The 18,733-nt window shown below is 42.4% G+C and overlaps 2 protein-coding genes across 4 annotated transcripts; one reads left to right on the top strand and one right to left on the bottom strand.

Annotated features, from left to right (window-relative positions):
• Window positions 1-923: 923 nt before the first annotated feature.
• On the top strand, window positions 924-6,969 carry LOC136425184 (tripartite motif-containing protein 3-like). The gene is made up of 7 exons (XM_066413981.1): window positions 924-1,099; window positions 3,683-3,808; window positions 4,140-4,281; window positions 4,637-4,827; window positions 5,165-5,356; window positions 5,715-5,813; window positions 5,980-6,969. Exons 2-7 carry the CDS (start codon window positions 3,689-3,691, stop codon window positions 6,967-6,969), a joined length of 1,734 nt encoding a protein of 577 aa, XP_066270078.1. The 5' UTR covers window positions 924-1,099; window positions 3,683-3,688.
• Window positions 6,970-13,896: 6,927 nt separating this feature from the next.
• On the bottom strand, window positions 13,897-18,222 carry LOC136425539 (pleckstrin homology domain-containing family A member 8-like). 3 transcript variants are annotated; one of them, XM_066414458.1, is made up of 4 exons: window positions 18,100-18,222; window positions 16,583-16,606; window positions 16,007-16,159; window positions 13,897-15,574 (listed from the first exon to the last, which is right to left on the bottom strand). In XM_066414458.1, the coding sequence occupies exons 1-4, from the start codon at window positions 18,194-18,196 to the stop codon at window positions 14,952-14,954; spliced, it is 897 nt and encodes a 298-aa protein (XP_066270555.1). In that variant the 5' UTR covers window positions 18,197-18,222; the 3' UTR covers window positions 13,897-14,951. The 3 variants fall into 3 exon arrangements, with proteins under 3 accessions (XP_066270555.1, XP_066270554.1, XP_066270556.1); XM_066414457.1 differs by having other exon boundaries at window positions 16,007-16,162; window positions 18,100-18,221; XM_066414459.1 differs by lacking the exon at window positions 16,583-16,606 and having other exon boundaries at window positions 16,007-16,162; window positions 18,100-18,193.
• Window positions 18,223-18,733: the final 511 nt, after the last annotated feature.

Below are 18,733 nucleotides of genomic sequence, written 5' to 3'. Positions count from 1 at the left end.
GAGGAATACAAAAGTCATTAGAAAGTGCATTAGACATATAATAAGGTAACAGATTAGCAATTTCAACTTGTTACTTCAGATATTACTCGTTACCGTGGAAACGTCCGTTACCATAGCAACGCCTGAGTCTGACGATTGCCAGACGTCTGACCCTGACCAACCGACCGTGAAGCTGGACGTATGCACCAGGCGTCGCTTGGGCCGTGCCATTTGGTAGGAGGGGTGTTGAATATATTTCCACAGCCAGAAGTTTAAGCTCGATGTTTAAAAGTTACCTAGTATCAGCGTATTGTGACACTGCAAAGACTGTAGTGGATTTGACTGTTGTTGTACGCTTATACTAATCATCTTAACTAGAACTAGAACAAATTTTACACTATTCTTCCTGGAGTCCGTTTACATTAAATACAATTAATCAAACACAAAGAACAAAACTAATCAATGCACATGTACATGATAATTACGCGAGCTTCCTAGTGCAAGTATATAGCCCTTTATTACACTACCTACTAGTAGTCTCTAGTTGAGTAGACTTGTTTCTTAGAACATAGGTATACAGGTTGCCATACGTTGTATACATATCATGTGCAATTAAAAACAAAAAAAGAAAGCAAGTTATAAAGTTATTAGTATCGTTTAACCACCGCTCTAATCCTCATAGTAAGGTTCTGATCTAGCCTCCGTTGCAGGCCCTGAACCGGCTTTTTGGGGGGCTAAATAATATCCTTTTTTGTAGCCAACCCGTAACCATCAGCCAACCTTGTAACTATCTACCGGCAAAATGGTTACGGGGGTGACTGATGGTTATGGGCTGGCTGCAAAAGGTGTATTATTTAGCCCCCATTAAGGCCGGTTCAGAGTCTGCTATGGAGGCTAGTTCTGATCACCCCTGAAACAAGACTAGAATGGACTGTCCCAAACAAAAGTTGCTGCACCAGTTTTGAGCAGTAAGGGGACGCGTGAGTTCAGCGCCTGTAGGCGTGCGGGTTCAGTAGGCTGACTGTGTGGTTGTGTCAACACGTTACGATATCCATATAAACTACAACCTCTCCAGCTTTCCCGAGCAAGACAGTTCCCTTCAAGAAGCGTCTTAAAGAAGGTGGGTAAAGTCTTAAGATGCTAAGGTTCTCCTTAAGTCGATAGAAGTGTTGTGTTGGATAGTGGAGATGTGTATGGAGATAAGGTTAGTTAGGTGTACACAATAACATTGCGTTTACTTGACGTTGAACATGTATGAAAGGAAGGTTGCAATACTCGAACCGGTTTCTAACACTCTCCAAGGTGTGGCAGTGGTGTCTGTAAGACTTTGTTGCTCAAACCGCAAGTAACTTGAGTTAAACTGTATCTATACAAACAAGACGCAGAAGCAACATACCACCAAAAAGACACACACTATTTTAAGCGACAAAATGAATCCCTGCAGTGCGGAAAATGCGCAGGTGAGCCCAGAAATATTTTTTTTTCTGTTTATCTTCGCTAGACAGTATATGGATTAAAGCATGGCTAAAGCCCTCTTCAAGTTTAATCTGCACCGTAAACGATACTCTCACATGTCCCAGTGTAGGTTAGGTACAGGTAGACATCAGAAATACTTGCACAGCTCCAATGTTACCTGCACTAACCTGTATATACCCAGTACATGGACCAGTGCAGGTTAGGTGCAGGTAGACATCAGAAATACCTGCACAGCTCCAATGTTACCCACAATAACGTCGTGTTATTTTCACCCCAGTCTCAGTAGTTTGAATTGATTGCTGGCAGTTTTCTTACAAGTCTAGTGAAGGTTATATGCAATCAGAGCTCAGAAATATCTGCACAGCTCCAATTTTACCTGCGCTATTTTACTTAACAGATCACATTTGGCGTCCTCTCAGGTCTATAATTAAGAGATTTCCGCGACGCCTCATATTCTGCTCATGAAGGACTCGTCGTCTCCCGTCACTAACTCTAGAACAAGCTGCTATTCAGTGTAAACGATTGACTAACTAACCGTGATGGACAGGTACTTATTTTCGTCATTGAACAAAACACAAGCAACAGGGGGTAAAATACTTAAACATACAGTGAAACCTGTAATAATGATAACATTTACACAAGGACCACCTGGCCATTGATATACGTCTACATAATGCCTAGCTAGCCATTGAACAAAACACAAGCAACAGGTGGTAAAATACTTGAATATACAATCAAACCTGTACAAGTGACCACCTCTGTCAAAGGACCACCTGACAATTGATATACCTCTACATAATACCTAGCTAGATATTGAACAAAACACAAGCGAAATTAACAGGTGGAAAGATACAGTCAAACCTGTACCAGTGACCACCTCTGTCAAAGGACCACCTGGCCATTGATATACCTCCACATAATGCCTAGCTAGTCATTGAACAAAACACAAGCAACAGGTGGTAAAATACTTGAATATACAATCAAACCTGTACAAGTGACCACCTCTGTCAAAGGACCACCTGGCCATTGATATACCTCCACATAATGCCTAGCTAGTCATTGAACAAAACACAAGCAACAGGTGGTAAAATACTTGAATATACAATCAAACCTGTACAAGTGACCACCTCTACATAAGGACCGCCTGGCCATTGATATACAGTCAAACCTGTACTAGTGACCACCTCTACATAAGGACCACCTAGCCATTGATATACAGTCAAACTTGTACCAGTGACCACCTCTACATAAGGACCACCTAGCCATTGATATACAGTCAAAACTGTACTAGTGACCACCTCTGCACAAGGACCACCTGGCTATTACTGTACCTCTGCATAAGGCCTAGCTAGCCATTGATGGTGGCTTTCTGTAGTGGTACTACACTGCTTCAGTACTGTCCCTACTTTTTGTTGTATGTTGAAATTATGACTTGTTTTGCTGAAGATCGACAAGGCGAAAAAGAAAAGCATATTTGTTTTTGACTGTTGTGTCTTTGTTAGAATGAGCCCGTAGCCGCGGGCGATAAAAGTCAGGGTTATATGGTTGAGCGAGTTCATACCGGGTTACCAAACCTTTTGTTCGAATGCATCACACGTTGGAAGGTCGATGCACTCAGGCTTTCTACATGTAAACATATTTTATGTCAAGTTGCCCATTCTACTACGACGAAAGAAATGAACTGTTTAAAGAGGCCACCACATTTCATCTTAATTTCTCCACGTTTTCAGACGAAAAGAAAACTACTCTCCTCTTAACATCACAACACCCACATATTACAGAAAAAGTGGGATCATTCGTCTTCCACTGTCTCGGAAAAAGAAGTCGAACCCAATAAGTTAGAACTTAGTGTCAGTCGTTAGTAGTCATATGTTATACTGTTCATCATTGTCTGTCCGTCCACTCCGTGTGACATGTACATGTACTTGCAATTAGCCTACGGGCAGGAATTTGCAATAAACTTTCAATTATTAACACACACAAACGCCATGTTATCAACATACATAAGATTATCTATTCTTCTATTATACAAAAAGTATCATTCAAAGGTAAATTCTCTTCTCTTTCTCTTTGGCAGTCCAAATAAAGGTGAATAGAGGTAGAATTACATCGAATAAGTATCAATAATCATTTTGGTATTGTCTATTACATTTAATGCGATCAATGTAAAAAGCCTTCCGAATGATTGTTGATATGTCATCTGATTAATTCTGACTCTACTGTCAAGATAAAGATGGCGACGGCAGCAGGGAGCAATCAGCGCATGCGCGGACAGGAGTTCCTGGTGTGTGGGATCTGCCTGGATCACTTCACCCTGCCGAAAATACTGCCATGCGCGCACACCTTCTGTCAGGTGAGTCAACCTTACGTTCTTGGTTACATCGATGGGTTCTTGATCGATTGTTTGTCCTACACACACACACACACACACACACACACACACACACACACACACACCACACCTACACACACACACACACACACACACACTTACACACACACACACACGCGCGCGTGCGCGCGCGCACACACACACACACACATACACATACAGACACATAACCTAGTAATTTTCCACCTAACTTTCTTTCTCTTCCTTTACAGCAGTATAAAACACTGCCAACATACCTACAGTTTTTTTTTTGGTCAAATTCATTTTCCTTGAATCTTAAATCTTCCTCCAGGACTGTCTTGAGACGTACGCCGGGAGGAGAAGGTTCATCTACTGCCCGAACTGCCGGCGGGTGGTGGAGCTTGACCCCGCGTCTGGGGTGCGGGGGCTGCCGGGAAATTTCTGGGTCACCAACCTTCGTGACGTCATAGCAGGTAGGTCATTTCTAGCTCTGCCATATTCTCAGATTTTCTTGAATACCTAGTTAATCGTGTGACATTTGAGGCATCTTCGAAGACGTGGAAGTTTTTGGTTTCAAATTCATTGAAAACAAATACGACGTCACCAAGCTTCTATGACCTCACCAACCGTCGTGACGTCATAGCAGGTAGGTCATTTTTAGCTCTGCCATATTATTAGACTTTCGTTAATACTTAGTTAATTGTGTGATACATGAGGCGTCTTCGAAGACAATGGAATTTTTCGGTTTCAAATTCACACATACTAACAACTGAACATAGCATCAGGTCAGTCTTTTCATATAGCTACGTCACCCTTTACGTTACACAGAACGAGATGTCGAGAACCCGGAGGCCAAAGGTCATCTCCAAGGCAACCGATGCAAGCTCCACCCAGGCGAGCAGTGCCGCCATTTCTGCCAGGACTGTCACGTGCCCGTGTGCGGGGAGTGTGTCTTCTCGGAGCACAACGGGCATGCGCTGGAACGGATGGAGAGGGTGCTACCCGAGGTCAGAGAGGAGGTAAGAATTGTTTGTTTGTTTTGTTACGTTTTCTCTGTTTTGATAATTAGATAAGGAAGTAAGTGCAGCTTTCACAAGAAAGTTCATCTGCGTTCAGTTGAAAGAACTAATAAAGGTATTTAGCCCTTACCAATATGAGGAGTCCCTCCCCCCCTAACAGATTGGACCAGTCCTCTGATCTTCTTTAGGACGACTGATCCGATTTCACATGACACGTGATCTTACGGTAGTGTGACGTGTGCATCGGGTCAGAGGTCGTTTGAAGTTGGTATCGTCCCTTTCTGGACGGAAGACGTATAGTAAAACATCCTTTGTTGAAGATCTTCTTTTTTGTCAGTTGAGAAAGTGCTTGGAGAGTGCCCAACAGATTGCAGGGGAACTGAAGATGGTTCTACATGAATTCGAGTCCCGGCGGGAGGTAAAGAGTAAGACAGAACAGCCTGAGTTCCCGGATGAGGAAGCGGAAACGGAGAGACAGAGAATCGAATGGGCGGACGCCATGTTGAATCGACTGCTGAAAGCATTTAAGGTCATTCAAGACGAAATATCATCAATGATTATATTTGTGGCTAAAATTCAACAGACACAAAATGACGCCTTTTGTTGTGAAGGACATAAAATACGAGGGTCAAGCTGCCAACTATTTTGATTTTGACGGTCATCTTTTTCAACTTGGTAAAATTAATGATATAGTCGTTCAATGATATATGAACGAAATGCAGAATAGGACTTGTCAAAGAATGAACCCATCGCTTGGCTATGGCGTCACTTTATGCAGATTACAGGCACATGACCCCAAAAGCAGTCGGTCAGATTTAGAAGAGGTTAGTTTGTGGCGTCCTCCGTCTCTATTAAGACATTGTTCTGAGGTATCATTTCTTTTGCAGTTCTCTCGTCGGGCGGCGGAGCTGTGCGACTACGGCGGTCTGAAACGATGCAAAAAGCTACTAGCCGACCTCATCAACCAGGCAAGTTACCCTTCTTTAGTACAGACCTTATTCATCATGATCACTAGCCTTGAGCCCTGATTATCAGCTTTGTACCGCTTGGGAGCTGACCAAAGCCAATAAAGCTGAATTCAACTGGCTAATTTATCAGCGGAACAACTTACGTAGACTGGTAACCATTAACCTGTTGTATTGACCTTTGCAGACGAATGACATCATGGTGACCGAACGCGCCAAAGTGAGGGAGATCGCCGCCATTTTGTACGGGCCTGACCAACCCAAGACTACTGCGCCTGCGCGGGACGAAACCGAGGACAGGAGCAACGGCAACGTGGTCAGAAGGACGCATGCGCAACTTCTTCGGGGAGGGGTCGGGGAGGTCAAGTTCTATCACCCGTTCAGCGCGCTGGTGTTGGAAAACGGCGACACCTACGTGCTCGACATGTACCGGTGTGGCCGCGTGCACGTCTTCGGGCCGGGGCGCAACCTGCTCCGAAGGTTCGAGCTGGACCTGAACGGTCACGCGGCGACCCGAGTAACAGGCGGGATCACCCTGTTCAAGAGCTCTACGCTCTGCTGGGTCGGGACTGCCTACATGTCTAGCAACATCGACACCCTTCTACAGCGCAGCTCCTCGCAATCTCAGAACTTTTTCATCGAGTTCGATCACCAAGGAAACATACAGAAGAACGTCAACATCGCACTCGCAGGCGAGATCGCCGACGCGGCGTTGCTAAGGCACGGGACGGTTGCCATAGCGATCAGTTCGAACGTTCACGTCCTTGACGACGGGGCGCAGGAGATATTTCACTTCTGCGCGAGCGATTTTTCCCCCGTGGAGAAACTTTGCATCAACCAACAAAATGGCGACATCCTGGTCTCCCTGTGGCCCGAAAACGTCATCAAGGTGTTCGACTTGCGGGGGAACCTGAAACTGCAGTTCGGTTGCTATGGCAACGCAGACGGCCAGCTGGACCAACCGAAGGGCCTGTGCGTGGACCCGGAAGGGAGGATTCTGGTGGCGGATGCGGGTAACAAGCGCGTGGCCATGTTTGACGGAAACGGAGCTTTCGTAAAGCACGTGGCAACGGAAGCTGACGGACTTAAGGACCCTCACGCCCTGTACGCTACACGAGATGGCAAGGTGGTGGTAACGGATATAGGGACTCACTCGGTACACGTCATTCAGTGTTAAAAGATCCTAGAAAGTATCTCAGAAAGTATCTAATTAGTCTTAAAGTAGATCTCAGGGTTGTGGTGTTGGCCAAGAATCTGTATTGGAAGGTGACGGACTTACATGTAGGCACCCCACGCTGTGGCTACCACCCGAAGTGGCAAGGTAGTGGTGACGGATATAGGGACTCACTCTGTACATGTCATCAAGTATTAGAAAGTGATGTATCTAAGATGATCAAAGTTACCTTAAAGGAGATACTGTATTAGGATTGTATTGTCAGTCAAAAATGTGCATAGCTAGAAGCAACGTATCCGAAAATTGACGGACTTTGGGACCCCTCGCCTTGAACACCACCGAGATGGCAAGGTAGTGGTGACTAGCCTGGAATCCAAACCTACGCGGAGAGAGACTCGGGAGCTATAATAGGTCTGGATTCCAGACTAAGTGGTGACGGATATAGGGACTCACGCTGTACATGTTATCGAGTGTCAGAAAGTATATTTAAGAGTATTTAAGCAGTCTCAAAGTAGATCTCAGGGTTGTGGTGTCGGCCGGGAATCTGTATAGCTCTCAACAACGGAAGGTGACGGTCTAAGGGACTCCACGCCTTGGACCCCACCCGTCGTAGAAAGTATCCTTAAGATCATATAGTTATCTTAAAGGAGGAATTAGGGTTGTGATGTAGGTTATTGTATCAGAAAGGCGACGGATTAGAGGACCTTCATGCCTTGTCCTCCTTTCCAGACGGTGAGGTAGAATTAGCAAGTAGTCAAGTCAAAGTTTATTGCACAACGATTGTAACAGGTACAATGTAAGGTAAAAATAAAATACTACTGGCTACTCATATCAAACTACTAAAAGCTATAGGTATACGCTATACAATGGTTTGGCTCTAGGCTGTACAATGATCCATTTCAAACTACATGAAGGCGCAATCTATATAATATTGTCAAAGGTAGATGATATCAACAGGAGATACAATAGGGAGTCGTATATGTCAATTATACAATTACAGGATGAGGAGATGAATGTCTTATACAATCAAATCGCTATTTCACGGATTCTTTTTTGCATAGATGTATAGATATATTGGCCTAGTATGTTACAGGAGCCTTGAAAATTCAGAAGGGTGTTAGGGATTGGTGACACCCCAAACTTGTAATAATAGTATAGTCTTAATGGGTGGGTTTGAGGGATATAGATAATTGACCCTGGAGCAACCGGGTATTTCTAGATGAAATAATAATAAAAAAATCAATCCGAGAGTTTAAAAAAGTGTAAAAAAAAGTAATCTTAAGATGTCTGATTCCTTGACTTCGTAAATGAATACATTGCAGTTGAATTAGAACATATAAACCTCGGCTTAGCAGCTTTCACGTATCATCAGGGGCATAGAAAAGTAGACCGACTAGTTTTTATCTAATCTCTACCAGACTAACTACGCCGGATAAAGGGAGAATATTTGCCAGGGTTACACTTGCAGGCTAGGATGGCATATTGGACCCTCTCTCCGTAGCCGACTCCCTTATCATGATACTATTCACTCTATTTGGCCAATTCCTACTCTTTTCCCAGCCATATCCGCGGGGCCCAGTAGTGGCTATTTTCTATCAGCCATATGTAAGTCTCCTCTGTCCCAAAGTGAGAGCTATGTGTGGAATTACCGGTGTGTACATTAATGAATAATTGAAGAGACATGAAATACCCTGTTATTATTCTAAACAATACCCCTGTCTTTGTTCAACACGTCCGGTCGGATGTTTGACTTTCCACGCACGGTGAACAGAAATGAGAACGCAATATTTCACTAATGCCTGTCCTTGTATCTGGGACAGTTGTTTATTATCAGTACAAGATCTCACATAACATCTTCTGGTAGAACACTTCAAAACGAAGCTTCTGGTCGGCTTTGAACAACAAGCTTAAAGAGATTTGACGGGTTCTATGAGAGAAACCTAACAGCAAATAAATCCAACTTGCTAGTATGAAATGAGGAAAACGATATAAATGTTTCTGTGTTTGCTGTGCTTGTTGTATGTACATTTGTTCGTAAATCGACGTGCAGGATACATGTCTTCTTAACAAATACGGCACAAGGAATGCACATCTACTCACAGTCCATCTTTGAAGTGCAAGTATTACCTTAAAGAACTAGACATCAGTTCATTTTACTTCGTACAAAACAATAACACTAAATATAAGTCTCTATCAGGTGTCAAGGGCTTAGACAGAGCCTCTTTGTGACAAGTTAATTTCCTTTAAAAAGAAAGAACGAAAATAGCTTACTTAGTCTGTTGCCGTCTTAAGTTGAATTAAAATAAATCTAAAGCCAGCTTTCAGCAAATTGATGGGTTGGGATTTTCAAGTGTTCCTTCCAGATGTTGGTGGCAGAGATGTATCTGTTTCTTTGTTTTGTTTTCGGCTCAACATCCGCAACGTTCTACTTCAATACAGCTGTACTCGATATTGGGACGTTGTCCTTTTTCAGAGGAGCTTTCTTCAGCTTTAGGGAATGATTTCAAGATTACAGATCTTTATCTTTCCAACCATCTTGAAGGCGCGGAAGGGAGAGTCTTAAGAGATCTTAAGTCATTATAAGATTCCGACAGTCTGGTATTTGTCACTTAAGACAGCTTACTTCACGTTTGCTTCTAAGATTGTGCAACCATGTAACCACCAATTCAAAAGAGACATTCTGCGGCTAACTGAAGTACTGCAACAAAATCTCTCTATATGTTTAGTAATTTCCGCATCGTAAGCCCCCCTCCCGCTGGAACCGCGACACGTTGGTGACCTCGCTGCGTCCTAGATTGAGTTAGCCTTGACTTTTGAACGGGAATACCATGCAAAACGTACATGCAAGTATGACCAAAAGGGCAAAAAATCACACAAAGCGTAAAAATATTCATTTTTTAATCGAAGAAATTTGTTTAGCCCGCGGTGTCAAATCGCTCGGTCGCAGCGACGTAGCCAACGTGTCGCGGGTCCAGTAAAACAGCATTTTGAAAAGGATAATTTGATCAGATGATCCTTTTGTTTCATCCGGATCATCTTTTCCATCAATCCTGATTATCGTTTTGATAAACGGGAATTCTCGCCTGGATTTGTGCAAGCGACGTCTCCGCATAAGGCTTGATGGTAGGACAAGACTGATCATCGTCGCTTTGCTCCCCGTCACTCGGCACGGTGTCCGGGGTGTCTGCCCGGTACACGGGGTTGGGCAGGGCGCGCACGGTCACGAGGGGCCCGTTCCTCGTCCCCTGTAGCATCCTCCACGCCACCTGGACGTGACGTTTACAACATATGAAAATAACGGACACGACACAGGTCAGCACAAACCCACAAACGAATGGCAGCACAAGACGGATCAGATCGCTGTCAGCATTCCCGGTCAGTTCAGGTGCAGGGGTGGCCAGGAGGACTGTAGATGGCGATTTTGGGTCATCAGTAAAGCTTGCGATTGTCTCGTAGTTAGATGTTCTAGTCGGCAAAGCCCGCTCGATAGATTCGAATGGCTTAGATGTTCTAGTTTCCAAAGTGTACTTGGCTTCTGTAGATTTCAGTGGTTCAGTAGAGTACAGGCGCTCCGTAGTAAGCGATGGTTTGTTGTCCCTTATACCGTGATGGTTTCCATGGTGATGGTTTCTGGGGTGATGGTTTCTATGGTGATGACCAGGGGCGCTCTTCCTGTTCGTCTCTTGTGCGCCCGTGTCGGCGAAGCTAACACATACCCATTTAGGACCCCCTTGTGTTTTATTCATGCATTTGTTTGCGATTGGCGCACAGCTTACAATTCCAAATGTAATGAATAGCACTAAAAACACTGGGTACGAAATTCCCATATTAATGATAGTTTTACACGCATCTACTGACGTAAAAAAATGGATATATTGAACAGAACTGATTGATATAGATTTGATAATTTGCCTTATGTTTTTACATCAACGGAAAAAAACCCACAAAAAGTGAGTCGGTATACCTTTAAGTAGCAGGGCTATCAACCCAGGACTGAGATGTTCTATCGCTTGATAAAGCCACCAAATATAACAATCCTCACAGTGTAGCTTAAAACAACGCCTGTAGCCAGATGTGCAAAGGTTAAGTGTGGAAGGTCGTTCATTATAATATAACAAGCTGCTGCCTGCAAAGCTGGTGTGTTAGGCCGAAGGGCGGTTATACCGATTATTTAGATCAAAGAATTAATTCATCATCAAAGTTTCACTCTACTTTAGCCCAGTTCGTGTTACAGGCTACTCTGAGAAGGTGTATATTGCGTAAGTGTGTACAAGGCACTTGTCCGGATTCCCATGTAGATTCACATGGAACTGATTCTGGGCAGATTTCTGAAAGACGAAAAAAAAGAATAAGCAAAGGACAGTTATATTTTATTTAGACTTTTAGATAAGACTGTTTCATGGTTGCATGCATCAGATTGTCTGGAGCGCCGTCATACTGAGTCCAAATGTCATCGTTACCACACGTAAGCGGCGTTCTCCCAGGGAGGTCAACACATTTATTTGCCTTCAGATTTACACATACATACACACACAAGGGCACACTCACACACATATATACAAACATACACACACACCAGCCTCCGTTGCAGACTACTTTCGGCTGTTTTCATTTTCTAAGTTAAAGTTTTACAATTGCATTTTTTTTCTTGTTGTTGGCCGGGAAGCAATAAGAAAAAAAAATGTAATAGTATAAAAACAATAACTTGAAAAAGAAAACAGCCGGGAGGAGTCTGCATCGGAGGCTACACACGCACAAACACACATATGTGTGTGCTTGTGTGTGTGTGTGTATGTGTGTATGTATGTATATATGTCTGTGTGCGTGTATGTGTAAATCTGAAGGCACCCAACATCAAATCATTGACAGCTCCATACAACTTCAAAAAGGCCATCCACCAGTCATTCACCAGTTAAAAGATAGATATTTACTGAGCAGAAAAACAGGATATGTCAACGGTAGCTTAACGTTCGATTTTACGTAACATTTGTCATGACAAGGCAATCAGAGATGGCATACACCTCCACGCAAGACTGAAACATACACACATACACATGCACAAACACACACAGTCATACGCACAGACATACACACAGACATACACACAAACACACATGCACAGACAGACACACAGTGGTGTCTACGAATAAAAAGGAAAAATCGTTCGAAATGTTCTGCAAAAGAAGTAATAACATGAGAAATCACAAAATATATTTTCCCCTCTGTAGAGAAATAGATATTTGATGAACAAAAAACAGGATTTCATTTACCTCTTTCCTTTCGTGTGCAGTAAAATCGCATCCATGTCATATATTGGGTACATATAGCTCACCTTTTCACTGAGGCGGTTGAGAACCGAATCCAGTTGCGTTGTTCGCAGTGCCGCGGCTTCCGTGTGTCTGAAAGCGGTACAGCGATTCCACCTGTGCCCTTCACACTTCGGCTTTCACGTTAGGTAAGTATGCTAATGTTTAACACTGCCGCACGTATGCTGAGCCCTCTAGGCGCTCACGTTCACAAGGTAGCCCAATTATAAGACTTCCAATCACCCAAGTTCTATTCATGCGCGTCTTGAACTTCAACATTAGCAAAAAGATTTGCATGACGCATATTGTCTGAAAAAATGTTTCGTGTTATCTTATGTTGCGGGCGTTGGCCCTGGTGACAGGGAACGAGTAATGCGTCGGTCCTGAGAGTGAGTTTATGTCTGTGTGTGTGTGTGTGTGTGTGTGTGTGTGTGTGTGTGTGTGTGTGTGTGTGTGTGTGTGTGTTTGTGTGTGGCGTCTGTGTGTGTATGTATGTGTGTGTTTGTGTGTGTGTGTGTTTACGTTTGTATGTGTTTGTGTGTGTTCGTGTGTGACCGCTTGCCTGTTTCTTACGGGGATGAAGTCTGCTATCTCTTCTTCTTTTTGAGATGCAGTATATATCTCTGGTTGCTTTGTTTTGAACCCATCATGTATACGATATTGGAAAAAAACTAGAAAACGCCAAAACAACCACAAAATATGGCTTAGCCTAACTTTTCTTTCGTTCTCTGACTAAAAATGTATGTCTGCAAGATCAGATGCGATTTGTTACATAAGAAGCAGATGTTTGATTGGAAATCGCAATGACGTCACACCTCGTCTGTTGCCAAGGTGATGACGACATTACACAGACAAATGTTCTTCACCGCCATGAAAAATTGTAAAGATTGATGAAAAAGGGAAAATGACTTTTCAGGGCCTGCATTGGTGGCATTCGTTGGTGCCCGACAGCCGGGAGCTTTCTTTTGACATTTTAATCTAGTCTCTACCAGACTGACTACGCTATAGGGAGAATGATTTTTCAGGGGTGTTTGGCTTGAAAAACGCTTTCACATACCATATCTTTATTCTACTATATAAAATTGGCATATAGCATACAATCAGATAATTAGACCAAGATTCGTAAGGAGCTTCTTATGTATATAAATCAACTATTTTGTAGTCTTTAGATACTAGTTGTGATAACTTCTATGGAGTTTCCATGTCCATATTTTATGTCCAGGGCGATAAGCTACTTACAGGTTTATGTATGTTTAGTTAATTGACTAAATGAAGATACTCTTCAAGCAGAGGTGTGGGTCCGGCAGGTTTTTAACGTGTTTTGGGAAGTTTTTGTCAGGCTTTCTACTTTGTCATGTTTTATCTCTCTCTATAGCCCACGTAAAGAGACCAAAAAAAAAAAAAAAACATGACAAAGTAGAAAGCCCGACAAAAACGCCTAAAAACCAGCCGGACCCACACTTCTGCTTGGAGAGTAGAATGAAGAATCCGAGTATCAACTTTGGTACTGTAGGGTAACATTTGTAACGAGCTCTCTCTCCCGGCAATGAGTCACTCTATTTTTGCCAAATTCTACTATTCATTACTTGAGAAATCCCAAGTCTTACAAAAAAAAATACTCAAGTTAATCCGTACCCATTTTTATTATAATTACCTGATGTATTACAAATGATGAAACCTTTCTGTTGTTTTCTATCTATAAAATTCGTTTAGCGATCAGTAAAATTGCTTGGTCTCAGCTCGATCTCCGCGAGGTCTCTGTGAGGTCACCGCCCAAGTAGAACAGGGGTGTGTTAAAGTTTATGCAAGTCGACTGTTCAAACTAAAGACATCAAATATGCTTTCCTTCAATAGTCGCTTCCTAACACTTGTCATCAGTAATTGAAATCTATCACCAAGAAATTAATTAACAATATTATATCAGCAACACAACTGAGTGTAATCTTTAACAACGGAAATATAATTAAGTTAAAAACCTACAAATAAAACATGTTAATTATAGATATACCGTACCTTACTGACTCACTCCTCTGTTAGAGTTACCCAAATATATTAATCAGGATGAAACCTACAAATAAAACATGTTAATTATAGAAATATCATACCTAACTGACTTACTCCTTGGTTAGTGTTCCCCCATCATATTTCTAATTTGATAAAAGTGTGTATCCTATAATCTGTAGCCAAATTAAATCCACCGCAGGCATCAGGGCAGATGCATGGCGGCTGCAGAAAGCCCCCTCCAGGATGTCCTGTTTTCGGCCAAAGCTCTCCAGCGGGTTGAGCAAATGTAGGGTCAAATATTTTACATGCGTTTTGTAGCGCTTTGCAAGTCTTTTGAATGGTTTGCGATTTTAGCTTTCGCCTCATCATACTATTGACATGTTTGACTGTATATTTGATAACAAGAATGAATAACAAAAATTCCCCTTCCCGAAAGGCGTAAGCTACAACAAAGCTACGTTACCACCTCCTGTCTACACTTTAGATTATGAATCTAGATCGTTAGCAATGTAACACTTTTGCAAAATTTCAACCAAAACTCCCAGAGTGTCCCCTAAGTTTTCATAACAAAAATTCCCCTTCCCAAAAGACCTAACCAACAAGAAAAATACTTAGCTACCTCCTGTCTACACTTTTTGTTTGAATCTAGATCCATCGTTGGCCATGTAAAACTTTTTACACTTTTTGTTTTGAATCTAGATCGTTGGCCATGTAAAACGTTTGCAGAATTTCAGCCAAGACTCCCATTGCGTCCCCGTAGGTTTTCGCATCCTGAATCAGTGCCTTTTCATCGCCCAACGCTACCTTCGTCACAAAATCATTGTAGTACGGAACTGCTTTCATCGCAAGAGAAAAAATACCCTGCACCATCCAACCATGATATTTCTTCAATGAGTCCTCATACGCCTTTTTTGCCACTTTTGTTAGGTCCTTTTCTCCCGTCGCAATACCTACTAATATTTGTCGGATGAACTGAAGAGCCCTATTTAACCACAGAAGAGCGTCCGTGGCCGAGTTCTTGTCCTTCGTGGCCATCTCCTGCTTGACCATGGCCTGCAAGGTACTGTATCGAGCCGGGTCAGTCGAGTACTTCTGAGTTAGCTTCTTTATGTTTCCCTTTATGTCCGATTTCACTGGTGCAAAGGCAGTTGGTCCTAGAACGTCAAGGAAAGGAACCATGCGATCGCAGGCGTCTAGGAATGGCTTGGTGGGGATGTCGCCGTTCACTGTCAGCTGGACGTCTGCAAAGCCGGAGAAGAATTTTCCGAGTTCCGTTCGAGCAGGTTCTCCGCGAATTTCTGTATGAAGAAAACAAATGAATATGAATAAGATTAGAAGACAGTTCATTTGAGTTGGTAAATTTCATTATGGAGAAGGTTGAAGGCTACCAAAGCAATATTAAGGCCTAATAATGGAAATAAAAAAAATGCTGACATCTTAATGGTAGTGACATTTAAACTTTGTTAGCACATTTTAATACCACGCAAAATCGTGCCGTACGATGATCTGTGCTCGAAGTCACCAAATATTTTTCTATATAATATTCAGTTTTATATTCTATAAGACACCATAACCATGGGATAAACAAGCTAAGCACAGTGAACTTTTGCTGAACATCGCTCCGATTCAGAATTTAAGAAAATCATAAAATGGCCAACGTTGTGATGATTAATTTGACAATACCCTAGCGGTAACCTTACAACAAATATTGGGAGATATGATTTCATTACCTGGAAGAAAAACGCCTTTCAGAACAAGTTGCCGCAGTTCGCTCAGTTTGTTATTCAGCAGCGCCAGTTCATCTTCAGCTTGGAGCGCGGAGTCGTCACTAGAAACAGCCATGTCGTCGGCCCACTGTTCTCGTGTCTCTTGTTCCCCGCGAACTTCTGTATGAGGAGAAAATGATTTGTGATTTAATGAAATTGTAAACAGTACAATACACGTGGGCCACAGGCAGCTGTTGCTCATGTCGTGGCCCACACACAAAACAATACAAAGCACATTGACTACAAATTAAAGGAATGAAACATGTCGCCTTGCAAATCCATTTCCAAAAGGCAATGCTGCTAAGAAACAACAAGTTGTATGAATAAGACAAACCAAGTTGAATACTTGAAACTGTTCTTGAGCATGCAGTTCTAGTAAGCAAAACATTTTTGAACACTTCACTCATTTTCTATAGTTTCAATGATTAACATGAAGTGCATTTTGGAAACATTTATGAAGGCTGGAGCAGAAAGTGAAGTAGATTTCTAAAAAAGATTACCAACTTGAAAGTATGTAGAATAAAAAAAAAAAAACTATACCTGAAAGACCTGCCTCAGTAGCACCTGTGAAACAAACATATGGGCAGGTGAATAGTTTCTTTAGGTTGGTATAAATGATAGGGTGGAAAAAAACGTAACCGAGCGTTGAAACGTGGCCTATGTTTCAGTGAACCGTTACCTTTTTTCTCAGGGCAGATACGATTTTTTTTTTTCATTCAAAGATAACAGAGACAAAGACAAAGTGGCGCTGCACTCAAGTTATACAACTTATTTTGCAAACGCCACATAACAAATATAAAACTTATAGATATATCGTTAGGTCTATATACATATATACATACACCTACACATATACACAGAGGGAGTCTTCAGCGAACTGCACAATCTTACAGGTAAATACACTAGCATTGCCAAAGATACGATTGGTTCTACTTTGCACTATAGCTAGGTGTCGCTAGATGTCACTGCAGTGCAACGAATGCGGTTCCAAGCGTAAATCATGTTGTACACCTCTCATGATGACTGGGATACAAAATGAGTCGCGTTTGGGACCGCAGAACTGCAGCGACACCTAGCAGCAGTACATGGTAGTACCATTCTATATAGCCCTGCAGCAGGGCATGGCAAAAAAGCTGGCTAGTTACTAATTATTGGTTGTGTTTGAAGACAATTTCAAACTAAAGGTATGGACATCAGAATTCTAGAAACAAACACATATTATATTTTGGGAGAAAACCTTCACCACCCTGATTCACTTATAGGCCCATTCGCGGTTCCAGCTACTCATGTGCACTGTCAAAGGTGAAGGCCCCTGGCTTGTAAACATTGTCTAGATCTCCATAACAACGCCCAGACGGGTTTTGTTTACGTCTCAGGGGCCTTTGCCTTTGACACTGCACATGCGTACTAAGAACCGCGAATTGGCTTATTCTAAACCCCACGGTGTTCTATGTATTAACTAACAGGTACCTGAATGTTTACAAACAACAATTGTATGGATGGGTGGTTATGGGTGACTGAATTTGATCTGAAGTAGTTGTTTACTCATGTCAGATACACTCTTTGGGCTGTGGGTACACCATACTCAGATACCGGCCGATCGTGGTCCCATTATGCAAAGTAAGCATCCTTTATTCCATTTGTAAATCAGTGCCTTGATAGACTCACGCGTACGTATGGTACACAATCGTTTGTAGTTCGTTTTTCAGCTTGAAGAATACAAAAATGTCACACTGCTTAAGTACACCTGTTATTTTGTCTTTTCTAACGTGTATTGGTTGCGCCTAAGCTACAAACTAGCCTCATATCTCTAAGATTGATGTAGTGTTGCTTTAAGACATGAGTTTTTAGCAAGATAGTACGGAACACAATCGTTTGCAATTCGTTTTCCAGCTTGAAGATAGCAAAAAACACTACACTGCTAAAGCACGCGCATCATTTCGTCTTCTCTACAGCCCATTAGTTGTATCTAAACTACAATTTAGCCGCAGATCTCTCAAATTAATGTAGAATTGCTTAAAGAAATGGGTTTTTAGCAAGATTTCGAATCTACTTACCAAAAACAGCAAGGAGAACCACGAAGAGGGCGGAAACGGTGGCCATCTTGAAGAGACCGAAAACCCAAATGACTAGAGTCGCCCGAGGAGCCCACATTTTCAGTTACCAAACCTTGTCTAACCTTGTCTAACCGGTCCTTGCATGTAATTGATACGTTTCCTTTGTGTTGTGGGTGCGCCAGGCCTTGTTTTCCGGCCGGACTTAATCACGCATATCCACGGTAATGAATATTACCGTGGATAATAACAGGGTAATAACAGGGTTATAACAGGGTTTTACATGTCCATTATTCTTCTTCTCTTTCTTCTTCTATATTCCTCCCTTTGGAGAGCATTGAGGTGGACTTATTTACAAATGGGATGCCATGTCACTCAACATGTTGTATAGCGATCCTGTTTTTAAAAGTCAATTATATTCCTATATAGTTTTCGGTCGGCTTTTAGCGAAGGAGTGTACATGTGTGTCAACAGTATCGTTCCGGGTCGGTCGCGTGCTTCTGGGTGAGCTTCCTTGTTTCCCTTTATGTCCGATTTCACCGGTGCAAAGGCGGATGGTCTAGGAAAGATACCATGCGATCACAGGCGTCTAGGAATGGCTTGGTGGGGCCTCAAAATGTTTTAAAACGTCGATTAA

Source organism: Branchiostoma lanceolatum, chromosome 19, assembly GCF_035083965.1.
Source record: "Branchiostoma lanceolatum isolate klBraLanc5 chromosome 19, klBraLanc5.hap2, whole genome shotgun sequence".
NCBI lineage: Eukaryota > Metazoa > Chordata > Leptocardii > Amphioxiformes > Branchiostomatidae > Branchiostoma > Branchiostoma lanceolatum.
The sequence above is the reverse complement of the archived record's forward strand: the minus strand, read 5'-3'. Positions and strand labels throughout refer to the sequence as shown.